The sequence below is a fragment of the Staurois parvus genome, unplaced genomic scaffold (assembly GCF_062004578.1).
Source record: "Staurois parvus isolate SC_StPar_1 unplaced genomic scaffold, SC_StPar_1.0 ptg000310l, whole genome shotgun sequence".
NCBI classification, from domain to species: domain Eukaryota; kingdom Metazoa; phylum Chordata; class Amphibia; order Anura; family Ranidae; genus Staurois; species Staurois parvus.
The window spans coordinates 2,214,511-2,230,190 of NW_028318106.1; the positions used below are offsets into that span (position 1 = coordinate 2,214,511).

The 15,680-nt window shown below is 38.8% G+C and overlaps 1 protein-coding gene across 1 annotated transcript in view; it reads left to right on the top strand.

Annotated features, from left to right (window-relative positions):
- Positions 1-15,680, top strand: part of LOC149457640 (phospholipid-transporting ATPase IC-like) — a 135,801-nt gene that overhangs the window by 25,369 nt on the left and 94,752 nt on the right. The window contains exons 4-8 of the mRNA XM_089683445.1: positions 3,529-3,642; positions 7,108-7,206; positions 7,304-7,365; positions 13,026-13,098; positions 14,713-14,783. Of these exons, the coding sequence (XP_089539571.1) occupies positions 3,529-3,642; positions 7,108-7,206; positions 7,304-7,365; positions 13,026-13,098; positions 14,713-14,783 (419 nt within the window). The remainder of the gene's footprint in view (positions 1-3,528; positions 3,643-7,107; positions 7,207-7,303; positions 7,366-13,025; positions 13,099-14,712; positions 14,784-15,680) is intronic.

Sequence of the window (15,680 nt, forward strand, 5' to 3'; positions counted from 1 at the left end):
CATGGAGATCATATCCCCCCTTATGTATTATACATGGAGATCGTACTCCCCTTATGTATTATACATGGAGATCATATCCCCCCTTATGTATTATACATGGAGATCATATCCCCCCTTATGTAATATACATGGAGATCATATCCCCCCTTATGTATTATACATGGTGATCATATCCCCCCTTATGTATTATACATGGAGATCATATCCCCCTTATGTATTATACATGGAGATCATATCCCCCTTATGTATTATACATGGAGATCATATCTCCCTTATGTATTATACATGGAGATCATATCCCCCCTTATGTATTATACATGGAGATCATATCCCCCCTTATGTATTATACATGGAGATCATATCCCCCTTATGTATTATACATGGTGATCATATCCCCCCTTATGTATTATACATGTTGATCATATCCCCCTTATGTATTATACATGGAGATCATATCCCCCTTATGTATTATACATGTTGATCATATCCCCCCCTTATGTATTATACATGTTGATCATATCCCCCTTATGTATTATACATGGAGATCATATCCCCCCTTATGTATTATACATGTTGATCATATCCCCCCCTTATGTATTATACATGGAGATCATATCCCCCCTTATGTATTATACATGGAGATCGTACTCCCCTTATGTATTATACATGGAGATCATATCCCCCCTTATGTATTATACATGGAGATCGTACTCCCCTTATGTATTATACATGGAGATCATATCCCCCCTTATGTAATATACATGGAGATCATATCCCCCCTTATGTATTATACATGGTGATCATATCCCCCCTTATGTATTATACATGGAGATCATATCCCCCTTATGTATTATACATGGAGATCATATCCCCCTTATGTATTATACATGGAGATCATATCCCCCCTTATGTATTATACATGGAGATCGTACTCCCCTTATGTATTATACATGGAGATCATATCCCCCCTTATGTATTATACATGGAGATCGTACTCCCCTTATGTATTATACATGGAGATCATATCCCCCCTTATGTAATATACATGGAGATCATATCCCCCCTTATGTATTATACATGGTGATCATATCCCCCCTTATGTATTATACATGGAGATCATATCCCCCTTATGTATTATACATGGAGATCATATCCCCCTTATGTATTATACATGGAGATCATATCTCCCTTATGTATTATACATGGAGATCATATCCCCCCTTATGTATTATACATGGAGATCATATCCCCCCTTATGTATTATACATGGAGATCATATCCCCCTTATGTATTATACATGGTGATCATATCCCCCCTTATGTATTATACATGTTGATCATATCCCCCTTATGTATTATACATGGAGATCATATCCCCCTTATGTATTATACATGTTGATCATATCCCCCCTTATGTATTATACATGTTGATCATATCCCCCTTATGTATTATACATGGAGATCATATCCCCCCTTATGTATTATACATGGTGATCATATCCCCCCCTTATGTATTATACATGTTGATCATATCCCCCTTATGTATTATACATGGAGATCATATCCCCCTTATGTATTATACATGTTGATCATATCCCCCCCTTATGTATTATACATGTTGATCATATCCCCCTTATGTATTATACATGGAGATCATATCCCCCCTTATGTATTATACATGGAGATCATATCCCCCCTTATGTATTATACATGGAGATCATATCCCCCCTTATGTATTATACATGTTGATCATATCCCCCCCTTATGTATTATACATGTTGATCATATCCCCCCCTTATGTATTATACATGGAGATCATATCCCCCCTTATGTATTATACATGTTGATCATATCCCCCCCTTATGTATTATACATGGAGATCATATCCCCCCTTATGCATTATACATGGAGATCATATCCCCCCCTTATGTATTATACATGTTGATCATATCCCCCCCTTATGTATTATACATGGAGATCATATCCCCCCTTATGTATTATACATTGAGATCATACCCCCCTCCCTTATATATTATACATGGAGATCATAACCCCCCCCTTATATATTATACATGGTGATCATATCCCCCCTTATATATTATACATTGAGATCATATCCCCCCTTATGTAATATACATGGAGATCATATCCCCCCTTATGTATTATACATAGAGATCATATCCCCCCTTATGTATTATACATGGTGATCATATCCCCCCTTATGTATTATACATGGAGATCATACCCCCCCCCCTTATATATTATACATGGAGATCATATCCCCCCTTATGTATTATACATGGAGATCATATCCCCCTATATGTAATATACATGTTGATCATATCCCCCTTTAATCTCCTCTCCTCAATAGAAAATAAATTCAGTTCCTCTAATCTTTCCTCATAGCTGATCTCCTCCATGCCCCGCATATACTTGTAAATGCATCCAAAAATTTAATTTACATGTATTTTCCAAAGACATAAATTTGAAAATATATTTTTAAAATATATTTTTCAGATTTTATAACAGATAAAAAAGTAATTTCAACATATATTTTTACATATATTTGTAAATGCATTCCAAAATACACTTTGAAATATATTTCCAAAACATATTGAAATATATTTTTGAATATATATATTTTAAATATATTTTATTCAATGTATATTTTGAGTATATTGAATACGGCCAAAATTGTAGTATTTGAAATATATGTCAATATATTTGGGAAGAATATATTAAGAATGTATTTTTAAAATATATTTTTCTTCCACGTGGGACAGTTTACACTATGTATAAAGTATATGGACTCCAAATTATTGAGTTCAGGTGTTTACATAGAAGGGTACTGTTAATGCTGTTAAAGGGTACAATTATGCACTTTCCAACCAATCTTGGGAAGAACATTTTCTGGGCCTTCGAAACATGGCAATGTCCTTCAAAGTTGGTATTGTCTTTTGGAGGGATGGGGGGGGAGAAACACACATTGCAAGTCATGTTGCTGCTTTAATAAAGTTTATGAAAATAATATATTGGTGAACACAGCAAAGTGCAACCAGAATGATTATTTCCATAAGCTATGGTTTCATGAGTTTGATGTGGAGGAACTTGAGTGGCCTTCACAAAGACTTCAACCCTATCAAACAACTTTGAGGTGACTTGAAAAGCCAAATGTGAACCAGATCTTCTCAGTCTCTTTTGGGTAAATGGACACAAATGTCTATAAAATGTCCCAAACTCTTCCCAGAACAGCAGAGGCTGTTATAAGCCACAAAGGTGATACTCCATGTTAATGCCCATGGATTTGCCGTGGATATTCAAAAAGCTCATACAGGTGGTATTATGGTTATTATTATTATCATTATTATTATGGTATTCCCAAAATTTTACTGTAGAATGTAAACGTACTGTCAATAATGCCCAAAAATGGATGAATATTCTCAAAAATGTTAGTGACCATGCCTTAATCATAAAACATATATTCATAGCACTTTTTTTCTAACTCTAAATTTTCCTCCCTTGCACACAGAACAATGAAATCAAAACATCCAAATATAATGCACTCACCTTTCTACCGCTAAACCTTTATGAGCAATTCAAGAGGATTGCCAATGTCTATTTTCTGTTCCTGCTTATCCTACAGGTAATGAAAGCATTTTCTGTACTGTAATTGTGAAATAATACTCACTTAAAGGGACAGGCTAGGTTTTTAGTTTTTCTATAAGTCAGGATTTCTTCATTTTTTTTAGCAATTACAAACCCCCAATACATTGCCCAATGTGTCCAATACTACTTTCTCCAGACTGCCAAAATTATTATCACCACTAGTTCTGTTAGATACCAGTATGAATTCAAAATATGTCAATAGCTTGTTTTTGCTTTATATATGGATAGCTAGGTACAGCTGAACAACTGAACTCTGGTGTAGCTCAGCACACAAACCAATCATCTTCCACGTTTTATTGTCAAAGCTTAACTAAACAAGCTGAAGTTAGAAGCTGATTGGCTACCATGCACAGTTGCACCAGATTCTGAGTGCTCCAGTTAATAAATCTCCCCCTAAAAAGTCAATTTCACCACTTTGATTTCAAATGTAATAATTATGAGAATCTTGTTTCATTTTTCTAAATTATTCTGGAATCCAGGGCCATACACCCACAATTTGGTTCCTATACAACAAAGGGGTATGGATACCACAGGTTAAGAATATCTGTCCTAATTATTTGTTAATCTCAAATAACTACATCTATACATACCTCTCAGATCCCAACTCATCCCACCTTCAGCCATTTTCAGGGCATGGCCACTAGTTTACAGACTTTTTATTTACATTAGAAAGAAGAGAAATAAGATCTGGGTTTTTATTGTGGAAATTGCAGAGCTAGGATACCTAAGATCTGTCAGTGCAGGAGCCTTGGTCATTGTAGGAGTTTTGTCTTCCAAGTCGGCATCCTAGAACTTCAGGCAATTTGTCTCTGCAACATTGGCCCATCTTACTGGGGGTTTCAATCAAGCTACACCACAACAGTGGCATGCTTCAATCACAAGGGGGAACAGAAAGTCTCACCGTGGCAATAGAGGTATACTGGATGCAGTCCTGGGCAGAATTCCCAGCTGGACACATTCTAGTCTTTTCTGCTGTGTACATTCCAGGTGTAGACAATTGGTAGGCAGACCTCCTCAACTGGCAGTGCCTGGACCCGATAGAGTGGTCCTGACACCCAGAGGTGCAATGGACACTCTAGTGGTTCCATGGGATCAGTACAATCAGATCTACTGTATGCCTTTCCTGAAACTTCTTCCTCATTTGCTTTGTAGGATCGAGGTGTAGGGCATTCCAGTGATTCTCATTGCTCTTTACTATACCAGGTGGATGTGTTAACTGACCTGGTAACACTCCTTATTGATGGTCCGTGGGCATTGCTGGACTATCAGGATCTTTTGTCACAAGAAATGATTTGCTATCCTGCTTCAAGGTTTCCTGCTTGCTAGCATTACTGTTCAAGCCCAGGTCCTGAGGACATTAGCATATCTGAGTCTTTTATTCCTACAATGCTAAAAGACAGGAAGTCTATTTCTTCCAAGGTCAAACATGGAAAACATACTTCACGTTTTGTGAGTCTCAGGGCTTCCACCCCAGGAATTTCTTTGTGGGAGGAATCATCCCCTTCCTGCACCTGCATCTGGAGCAGTGTATGGCTCTCAGCACTATGACAGGTCAGGTTTTTGCCCTTTCTATTCTATTTCACAGGCCACTTGCCTCTCACTATTTTATTAAGAGCTTAGTATAAAGTGCCTCCAGTGTAGGGATCTGAATCTGGTTCTCTCTGTGCTTCAGAAGAAGCCGTTCGAGACAATTAAAGACACCTCTCTCTCTACTTTCACCCACAAAGTGGTTTTTCCTTGTAGCCATTAACTGTGCAAGGCCGGTGTCTGAACTGACAACCTTATGCTAAAAAGAACCCTTTCTTGTTTTGCATAGGGACACAGTGGTATTTAAACACAGGACTTTCTTCTTGCCTATGGTAGTTTCTGCCTTTTACCTTAACAAGTAATGGTGTTTTTCTGTCCCTCTATCTGACTCAAGTTCACCAAAAACATTTTCCTTCTATTGTCTGGATGTAATTTGATTTGTAGGGGTCTATCTCTCAATCTCTGCTTCTTTCAAGATGATTTGTTCCATTTTGTAAGCCTGTATGGATCCTATAAGCGTGTTCTTGCCTTTCATGCCACCATCTCCAGGTGGCTTAGGCAGACCATCATCCACACTTATGGTCTCACAAAACAGGCTCTATCCTTTCCTGTTAAGGCACACTCTACTAGATCTCTGAGTCCTTAACCTTTATTTTACATCAAGCAACTTTTCCCCAATTTGGCAAGGCTGCCATTTGGTCTTCTGTTCATTTATTCTCTACGTTTTAGACATTTTCATCACTCAGGCTGCTCTTTGAGCAGCAGGCTATCTCCAGTTTTTCTGTTGTTATTTCTTGTGACAGTTAGTGATTGTTTGCTGCATTGCCCACCCCTCAGTTGGACTGCTTTTGGATGACCCAAAGGCTAAAAGCTTTACGAGTCCCTCAAAGGACAAGAAAAAAATAGGATTTTTGTACGCACCATAAAATCCTTTTCTTGGGGTTCATTGAAGGACACAGATCTTAGCACTCCTTGTTTATTATCATCCTCTTGGTACTACTTTACTAAAAAACTGAGGCATGTTGGTAGTAAGAGAAGTTATCCTGGACTGGCCTACAAATTTAGGCTTTTGCAAAAATATCAGCAGCTAAACCGTCATCTCCACTTACAGTATAACCACCCTCTTGCTATAAGGATAAAGTGCCTGCCTGTCAAGTGGTTTCTAATTCTCATCTTTGCATTTCTCTCAAGTTTAATTTCAATATAGTGAATGCTATTTTCATTTTCTAAAGCATGTTTACAAGTTCTGAGACCCGCACCTCCAGCCAGTCCCTAGCCCTGTACTTTCCTTATACCATACATTATAAAAAAATTTATTTATCTTACCTAAATCCCATTTTTTTCTAGCTGGTTAGACTATACATCAGGTCCTTCCTGCTGTGGTTGCAAAGGGTGGCACTTTCTTATGCACAAAATGGCGCACTCATAGTGATGTTTGAGCAATGTTCTGTACATCAGTATTAGCCTAGACCGCCGTGATGATGCACCCCCAGGGGGGTTTGCATGGAAAAGAATCATAAAGCAGAGTATTGAATTTTAAAGTTGTTTTTGTACTTGCACAGGCAATGGCCTATAGAATTTTTAACGAATTTTAAGAGTTGAGGTGGGCTTTTGAAAGTCTGCAGAAATGCAGGTCAGTGTGTTGCTTGGTTCAAAAAACACCTTCTCTCACTTTAGATGGAATTCTTGCTCACAATGGAATATGAGAGTTTGCCTTGAACATGTTTTGAAAGACTGTAGTCTAGCCAGGGGTAGTGAGAGAAGGCTGCTGAATCTTGCTGTAAGAGATTATATAAAACTCAGTTTAAAGGTGAAATGAGTAGGATTCATGACTTAACCAGTTTACCAGCTGATTTTAGTTATACTGCAGTTACTTTTACTAAATTAAAGAAAATGTTTCTTATTGCTCTCCTAGTTTATTCCGGAAATAGGTACAGTGTCCTGGTACACCACCCTAATCCCGCTGGTAATTGTCCTGGGAATCACTGCTATCAAAGACCTGTCAGATGATATTGTAAGTAAAAAAAAAAAAATGACAAAACAAAAAGACCTATCTACATTTTTTTCAGTTTTCCTTATACTTATGGTCATACTCCCTGTCATTCTTGTAGGCTCGCCACCAACTGGACAACAAGATAAATAACCGATCATGTGAGGTTATAAAAGATGGAAGGTACGAAAAATATAAATCCATACATACATCTATTCTGTCATTGTCAAGTAAACAGCTTCTTTGAGCTGCCCATAGACTCCGGATGACAGTCCCCTATTCCGGCTGAAAGAATTTAATGACCATGGAGCACCCCATACCATCCTCTTTGACCTTCGTTGGGAGAAATGATTGAACAAGGTAGTAAGCCTTGTTTTATCACTAGTTTTCCTTGGGATAAGCCAGCTGCACTAGTAGTCTCCTTGAAGCAGTAGCTTTCTAAAGTTTCCAAATGAGTGTAGTGGCCTCGCCATAAAGTTCCTGGACACCATGGTTTTGTCTATTCTCCAATTTTCAACAATGACTTTTTAATGAGCAATGCACTAGCCAATCAAATCATTTTTCATAAGAAAGATCATACCAGACAGCTCAAAATGTGCTCAGTTGTCGAATAAATGGCTAATATATTAGTTGCATAGTTAGTCTGGCTGAAAAAAGACAAATGTCCATCCATTTCCACCATAAAAAAAAGAAAAAACAAAGTTATAATCCTATACCCACAGTTGATCCAGAGGAAGGCAAAAAAAACAGCAAAGCATGATTCAATTTGCTCCTGCAGGGAAACAAATTTCTTCCTGATCCCCCGAGAGGCAATCAGATATTCCCTGGATCAACTTTACCTATAAATGTTAGTATCCAGTTATATTCTGTGTATCCAAGAAAGAATCCAGGTCTTTTTTAAAGCAATCCACTGAGCTGGCCAGAACCAACTCTTGAGGGAGTCTATTCCACATTTTCAAAGCTCTCACTGTGAAGAAACCTTTCCCTGTTTGGAGATTACATTTCTTTTCCTCCAGACATTTTTTCCTCCAGTCCTTGTTATCTAATCAGAGCAATAGATTTATCACACATGGAAATAGCCAAGTTTTATTTCTTTGTTCTTTAAAATATAATAAAGGTTTTAAATTCTTTTCTCCAGCTAGTAGATAGTACTTACTTTGATCTTTTCAATGGCCCCCAGGAGAATGTTCAGTATTCAACATTTTGGGGTGTGTCCAATGTCTTAATAACTTGCTGTGCATTGTGGTTCCTCCCATTGGCATCTAGCTCATTATTGTGTTCTGTTGTGACATCGGGGCTGAAAGATGGATAAACAGTGTGCAGATGGGGGCACGGGCATCCGACAAACCTGGAAGTGTTGAATGCTAAAAATTTACCTGGAGGCTGTAGCTTTTAAAAAAAAGCATTCAATTCTCTATTCACAGGCTCCATTTTTCAATTTTTTTTTTTTCAAACAACGGAGTCAATTTAACAAAAGAACCAATTAGAATAACCAAACAACTAAAATACACCTTTATGTGCTAGTGGGAGAAGCCTAGTGTACATTTCTTCTGAAATTCAGATATATTTGTAATGAATTAAGGCAGAGCAGCTGGTTTATATATTCCACCAGGGCCATTCATGTCCTGAAGTAAACCTAGCATAAACCTGAACTATTCAAACATGGAGAATGATGAATTTATAAGCAGAGGTTACCTTCCCCTGTGCACACCAGCCACAAGGGCTTGCTCACTTGACATTTATTCATAATTTATTCATAGAATAAATTTATTTTTTATCAATAAATACAATGCGTTCTCTGATTGGACAAGAAGAAAAGGAAGGTGGTGACATCAGTCTCCACAACATCCAGTCAGAGAATTCCTTATATTTACTGAAAAAAAAGAAAGAGAAGAATTTCTATGAATGGGGTCAGTGCCTTGGAAACGACCACCTGTGAATAGTATGCCTTGTACAGGACCCGGAAGCTCTTGGCTATCACTGTAGTAGCACAGACTACTATAGCGATTGTCACCTTCTCTAGCGCCACCTCAGGAATAAGATATGCATACCTACATTGGTCCAAGCTGGACCAACGTAAGTATGCAATAAAGACTGTACCTGGAGCTCATCTTTAAAGAGTTAGTATTTTTTATTATTATTATTAATTTACAGAATTTATATAGCGCCAACAGTTTGCTCAGCGCTTTACAGAATGAAGGCAGACATTATAGTTACAATACACTTTGGTACAAGAGGAAACAGAGGGCCCTGCTCGTTAGAGCTTACAATCTACGAGAGTACCACATCCAATCCACATGATATGTGAATTAACATTGCTTCCTAGCATACCTGTTCATATATGTCCAGTGCACTGGCAGTGCGGATTCAGTGTGGATTGAAAAAGAGTTTTTGAGCAGTGAGGTCTGGTTCAGGTACGGATTACAGGTCATTGACTTCTATGGGCTCTGTTTCTAAAGCACATGTGTGTGAACAGGATAAAATCCTAACCTGATCCTGTCCTGAACCTGATGTAAACCTGACATGAACAGCTGAACAACGTCTGTATCAATTAGCTGTGAAACCTGAGCTTCAATCCGCACTGGAAATGTGTGAATCAGCTCTTACAGGGATTCTGGAAAAATAGGACCTATCTGAACTTGTAGCAATGGCCCACCCTACAGACATCAGCAGGTTTATTTGTTTGTTTTTTTTCTTTTTACACGAGTTCAGACTTTACTGGTCATTCTACGCAACAAATAATTTTCTTCAGAGAGGCATTTTCTTTGTCAAAAGTTTTATTGAAACGCAGATCAATAGAAAACAACAGATTGCCCACGCAGGGGTACAAATCAATATGTAAACAGATAAAGTAACAGGCGGTGCTCACAACATTTTCAGAGCAGTAAGATCAAAATAATGCTGATCTGTGACCGAGGCCACAGTGCGACTTCCATGACCAAGGGACAAGCCCGGGAGGACAAACAGTAGGCATAACGACAGAAGAATAAACTAAAAGAAAAGAGAAAAGAAATGGAGAAAAAAGCAGCAAAGCCAGGAATGAAGTAGAAAAAGAAAGAGGTAACCTCCTGCAGGTCTGGGTCACAGTAGGGATTTAGAGGGTCCCTAGGCCCAATGGGGATAGGACAGGGAACTCATTAGTCCACCAAAGCCGCCAGATTTTCAGGAATTTAGCATGTGAATCACCCGCAATACTAGCCAGCTTTTCATGTAACATCAAGGTGGTCAGGGTGAGTTTGACCTTGCAGAAATGGACAGAGGGCGATCTCCATGCTTTGACAATAGCCCGGTTAGCGGCAATAAAGACATAGGTAGCTAGCTTCTGTTGATGAGCATACAGCCCCACAATCGGGAAGTGAAGTAAGGCCGATTTCGCATCCTTCGGGATGGAAACATGGAAGATAGAGTATAAGTGACCAAATACTCTTGACCAAAACCCAGTGAGGCGTGGGCATGACCACCAAGTATAAAGCATATCACCTCACATTCCACAGCCACAGAAACATATATCTATAAGATCGGGATTGACACATGCAATACGGGCAGGAACCCAATACCATCGCAGAAGGACTTTATAGGCAGCTTCTATCATGGACATGTTGAATGAGCAACAGGAAATAATAGAACATGCTTTAATCCAGTCTGCTGAGTCTACAGAAGCTCCCAGGTCCCTCTCCCAACCAGAGACATAAGACAAAAAGGAAGAAGAAAAAGAATTCAGTAAAGTATAAAAAGGAGAGAGATAGTGTCCGGGGCACCTGGAAAGGTCCGACAAAGGAGTTCAAATGCTGTGGACCTATAAGGGAACAAGGAAGTGCGTCTAAGAGAAGATATCCAGTGGCGAAGCTGGACCGTAAGGGCCATGAGGGAAACATTCGTGAGGAAAGAAAATGTTGGACTTGAGTAAAACTGTGTTCAACCCACCATGCAAAGGAAGCCAGTTGTTCAAGGCCTGGGGAGAAAAGGGGATTGTTAAACGGCAGCAGTAAGTTCAGAGAGGCATTTTAATCTCCTCCAGGTCTCTTTTGGGCCTTGAGAGCCTGTTCTCTAATGCATGAGTTAGACCAGTGTTTCTCAACCTTTTTTCAGTCAAGGCACCCTTTAAAAGTATGAACAGTTCCAAGGCACCCTTTAACATTCTGGACAGTGTTTTCTAATAGTTTATATAATATAATGCAGCAACATCCACACATGTAGGACACCCAACATTAGAGGTGATTTATTTTTCCAAAGCAAATACACTTTTGCACACTGGTACTGACTAGTATTCCAATGTTTCTCTTCTCCTTCAGTTTTTCTCCATCACTGAGCTAATGTGACCCCAACACTGATGGAGAGGGGCAGGGAAGGGTCAAACTAGGATGCTGTGCAGACAGCTGACATCCTCCTTATCAACTGATGATGTCATTGGTTGTCAGGACGCCGGCGGCTAGAAGGTCGTAATGGTGCACAATGAAAACCGGTACCTTTGTGTAACTAAAAGGCGGGCTTATTTCACCCGCTGGCTTGTGTAAAAGTTTTGGGTCATTTTTAGACATTTTGCAAGAAACCTCAAGACACCCCAGGGTGCCTGGGCACCCTGGTTTAGAAAGGCTGAGTTAGACACTTCTATCATTGTCTCTTCAGATGGACCTGATCTTCTTATAACAGATATTCTTGTATTTGACTGGGGCAAAACACCCCCAGTGAGGCAAAACAACGTCTATTACCATACTACAGTGAGAGCAGAAGGTCCAATTTTGTAAGGACCACATGCAAACTTTAGCAAGAAAAGTAGAAATTCACATATTATTTTGGTTGACTATATTTCTGAATCTACTGAACATTTTGAAATTCTTCATTGAAGTTAACGTCCTTATGTGTTTTTCATCATATCATTATGACAAATGTAGTTTAACCACTTCCCAACCGGCCGTTGCATATAAACGGCAGGACGGTGGCACTGCAGGGTTGGGTGTCCTCCGGACACAGTGAAACACCGATCGTCGGACGGGACCTCTGTACGAGGTCCCGATCATGTGATCACTGATTGGTCAATCAGTGATCACATGCAAAGTAGTAAGCAAGTTGTCACTTGTGACATCATTGCTTACTATGTGTGAAATCTGTGAATGATCACAGAGGTCACATGGTACAAGGCTATTCACAACAGCCTTGTACCATGTGACAAGCTGTGACCAATCACAGCTCACTCAGTACTTCTCAATGAGTGCAAGAATGCACACAGAGAGAAAGAGAAATGATTGCTTTTACATCCTATATGGGTGTAAAAGCAATCAATGTAAAAAAAAAAAATCTTCATCACCCCCCACAAGTAGTACAGTGTCACCATGGTGATACTGTACTGCTAGGGTGACAGTATGTAAAAAAAAAAAATAATAATATAAAAAAATAAAATAAAAATGTAAAACAAAATGTTTAAAAATTATATTTTTTGGTTATAAACTAATTTGGATTTTGTTTTTTACTAAAAAGATAACGGAATAAATTCTGGCAAAGATTTATGATGAAATATTATTTATTTGCAAAATTTAAAAAAAAAAAAACTTTTTTTCAAAATTTTTTGACATTTTCATTTACGTAGCAAAAAAAATAAAAATCTCAGCAGTGAATAAATACCACCAAAATAAAGATTTATCTGTCTCAAAAAAATGGTAAAAAATTCAATTGGGTACAGTGTTGCATGACCGCGCAATTGTCATTCAAAGTGTGATAGCGGTGAAAGCTGAAAATTGCCCTGGACAGGAAGGGGGTAAAAGTATCCGGTCTGGAAGTGGTTAAAGAGTGTTTATTTTCCAGCTGTGCCTGAAACTCTGACTCTCATTAATGTTATTTACATAAAGGTTTAAAACGAGCAAATGGAAAGACATTTGTGTCGGTGATATCATACGAATTAACAAGGATGAATTTATTCCAGTAAGTACAAATGTACAGCGTATAAGTATATTTATAGTAAACATCTATCAATCTATAGTAAGCATCTATCAATCTATAGTAAGTATCGATCTAGCTATCTAGCCAAAAAAAAGCCTTTATGTAAAAAAGTCCTTATGAACTACCTGAAAATCACTGATTTTACTTTGCATCTCTCCACTGTCCCGAAGGCATCCCAGAAAATGTCTGTGCTGTTACTGATTTTAGTATTTGGATAGGCATGGCCACAGCAATGTTTGGCCTTGGTGATTGGTTACTCAGACACTAAGCGCTGTACTGTAGGATGTGGGGTGGGATTCCACAACCAGGAAGTTGCTGCTTTTTTAAAGCAAATTTAGGGGTACGGTGAGGAGGCCTGGGGCAGTGGTATGCTTTATACCAGAACTATGGTCTCTCATTAAAAATAAAGTGTGCTGCAGCACTTAATTGCATTTTCCTCTGCCCTTACAGCTCCCTCTTACCCTAGGTTCACACCTAAGTGTTTTCGGCAGTGTTTTGTGGAAATTCAGTACAGTCCATTTAATGATTTCCTATGGGACAGGTTCACATCTCTGAGTTTTCACCCGGTGCGTTTTTTGGACTTTTTTGCGTGCAAACAGTTGCGTTTTTAGTTCTATAGACTTCAATCGCAATGCTGTAGAAAAGCATGTAGTGCGTTTTTGCTGTGTTTTTACTGCGATTTGTGTTTTAAATCTGCCTAGCAACAAGAACATTTTTAAAAAATGGGGGGGGAAAACGCAAAACACATTAAAAACGTGGCAAAAGTGCAGGTGCAAAAACACAAAACACAATGCAGAAATTAGTCTAAAGGAACCTGCATAGGTGTGAACCTAGCCTTAGTCCCTCTTCAAAGTCACAAATACCTGTTGATCCTGCCAATAAATTCCACGTAATGCAGCTTTCTGTAATGGGGTGGCAACAATGTTGCACTGCTCCATAATTTAGAGCAAAGTTCCCACACTCATGCAGGCTGTGCCTGTTTGTACTACAGTGGGATTTAAAATGTTGCATGGGGTGTGGCTACCAGCATTGTCACTGATTCATTAGAATCCTGTAGGTTGTCAGTCTGCACTTAGCCACACCTACTCCCACCCACTGCTTATAGACAAATCTGCCTATGTTGCTGAAACCCTCCCACTATGAGCTGCAGTGTCTGGGAGGAGGAGCATGTGAAGCACAAAAGGAGGAATTTGGCTCAGTCAGGGAAGATAAAGAAAGGGTTTTCTTTCCTTTATGAGACTAATGCACCACATAGAAACTGGATTTTGGACATTGTATATGTGGTCTCCAAACTCCTCTCTTTCTCTCTACTTCTTTCCTCTGGGCTTTTCAACCCAGCCTCCCAGAGACAGGAAGTGCATACCTAATCAACTCTGTGATATCAAGCAGCGAGACATGTAAAAATACAGACAGTAGAGGGCAGCAGATTTCTACACAACCATAAGTCCAGTAGTAATGCAACATGACATTGCTTAGGCACTATACCGAAACCTGGGAAAAAATTTTGGGAAAATAAAAGTCAGCTAATAGAGGGTTCTTACTTATTCTAAGTGCTAATGAGCTGATAAATAACATATTGTGTTTTCTGTTTTACAGGCCGATGTCCTCCTCCTCTCCAGTTCTGAACCAAACAGCCTGTGCTATGTAGAAACCGCTGAACTTGATGGGTACTGACCCCCAATTTTCTTTATTCACAAGTATAAAGGTCAAGCCCTAGTACATTATTTACACAGGACAGGGCAAAAACTTCAATTTATGTATTTATTTATTTTTGGGTAAATATAAAATATTGCATATTTCATTAGAATATTTTGGATTTTTTATCTAGCCAGCACATGGAACTCTAGGCTTCCTAACACATTTGCAAGACACATTTTGACTGCTTTGAAGTAAGAAAAATAAACAGGGGTGGACTCATGCGCTGCCAGAGATATAAAAACAAAGAAGCTGCTGACACCTAACTAGACTATAATATATGAAACATAAGTAGATATGGTAGTGTAGTGCTAATACCATGTGATAACTGACATAAAAAATTAAATAAAGAACTTGATATTAAATGGGTGAATAAATATATAGGTGTACAGTGGTGCACCTAATGTGTATCCCAAAAACATGCCATCAAGAAGGCGATTTAAGTGAAACAAATATTAATCAAATATAAATACATGTGATCACAAATGAACAATATTCATAAATCATATAGCACATGGTCCCAAACGTATAACTGTGATGAATCAATCTTCGAACGTGAAAATTAATATGTGCTAAAGTGCATCAGACCATATGTCACTGTCTCGCGTGCACGCTTACCTCCAATCTTTGACCCTCAAGGAGTCATAAGGCATAACAAACCAATAGTATAGTTCCAGGTGGGATGAATCTCACTCTCTGGATGGACACAGGATCAGCTTCCACACAGCCCACTGTTAATCAACCTTTACAATGGTAAGGCACCTTTACAAAACTCCTCCACTCTTCCAATGGCTCATAAACAGGCATGAACTATATAACCCACAGTCAGGGTGCTTGCATAGGGAGTCCAAAGTTGGTTGCCGTCCGTG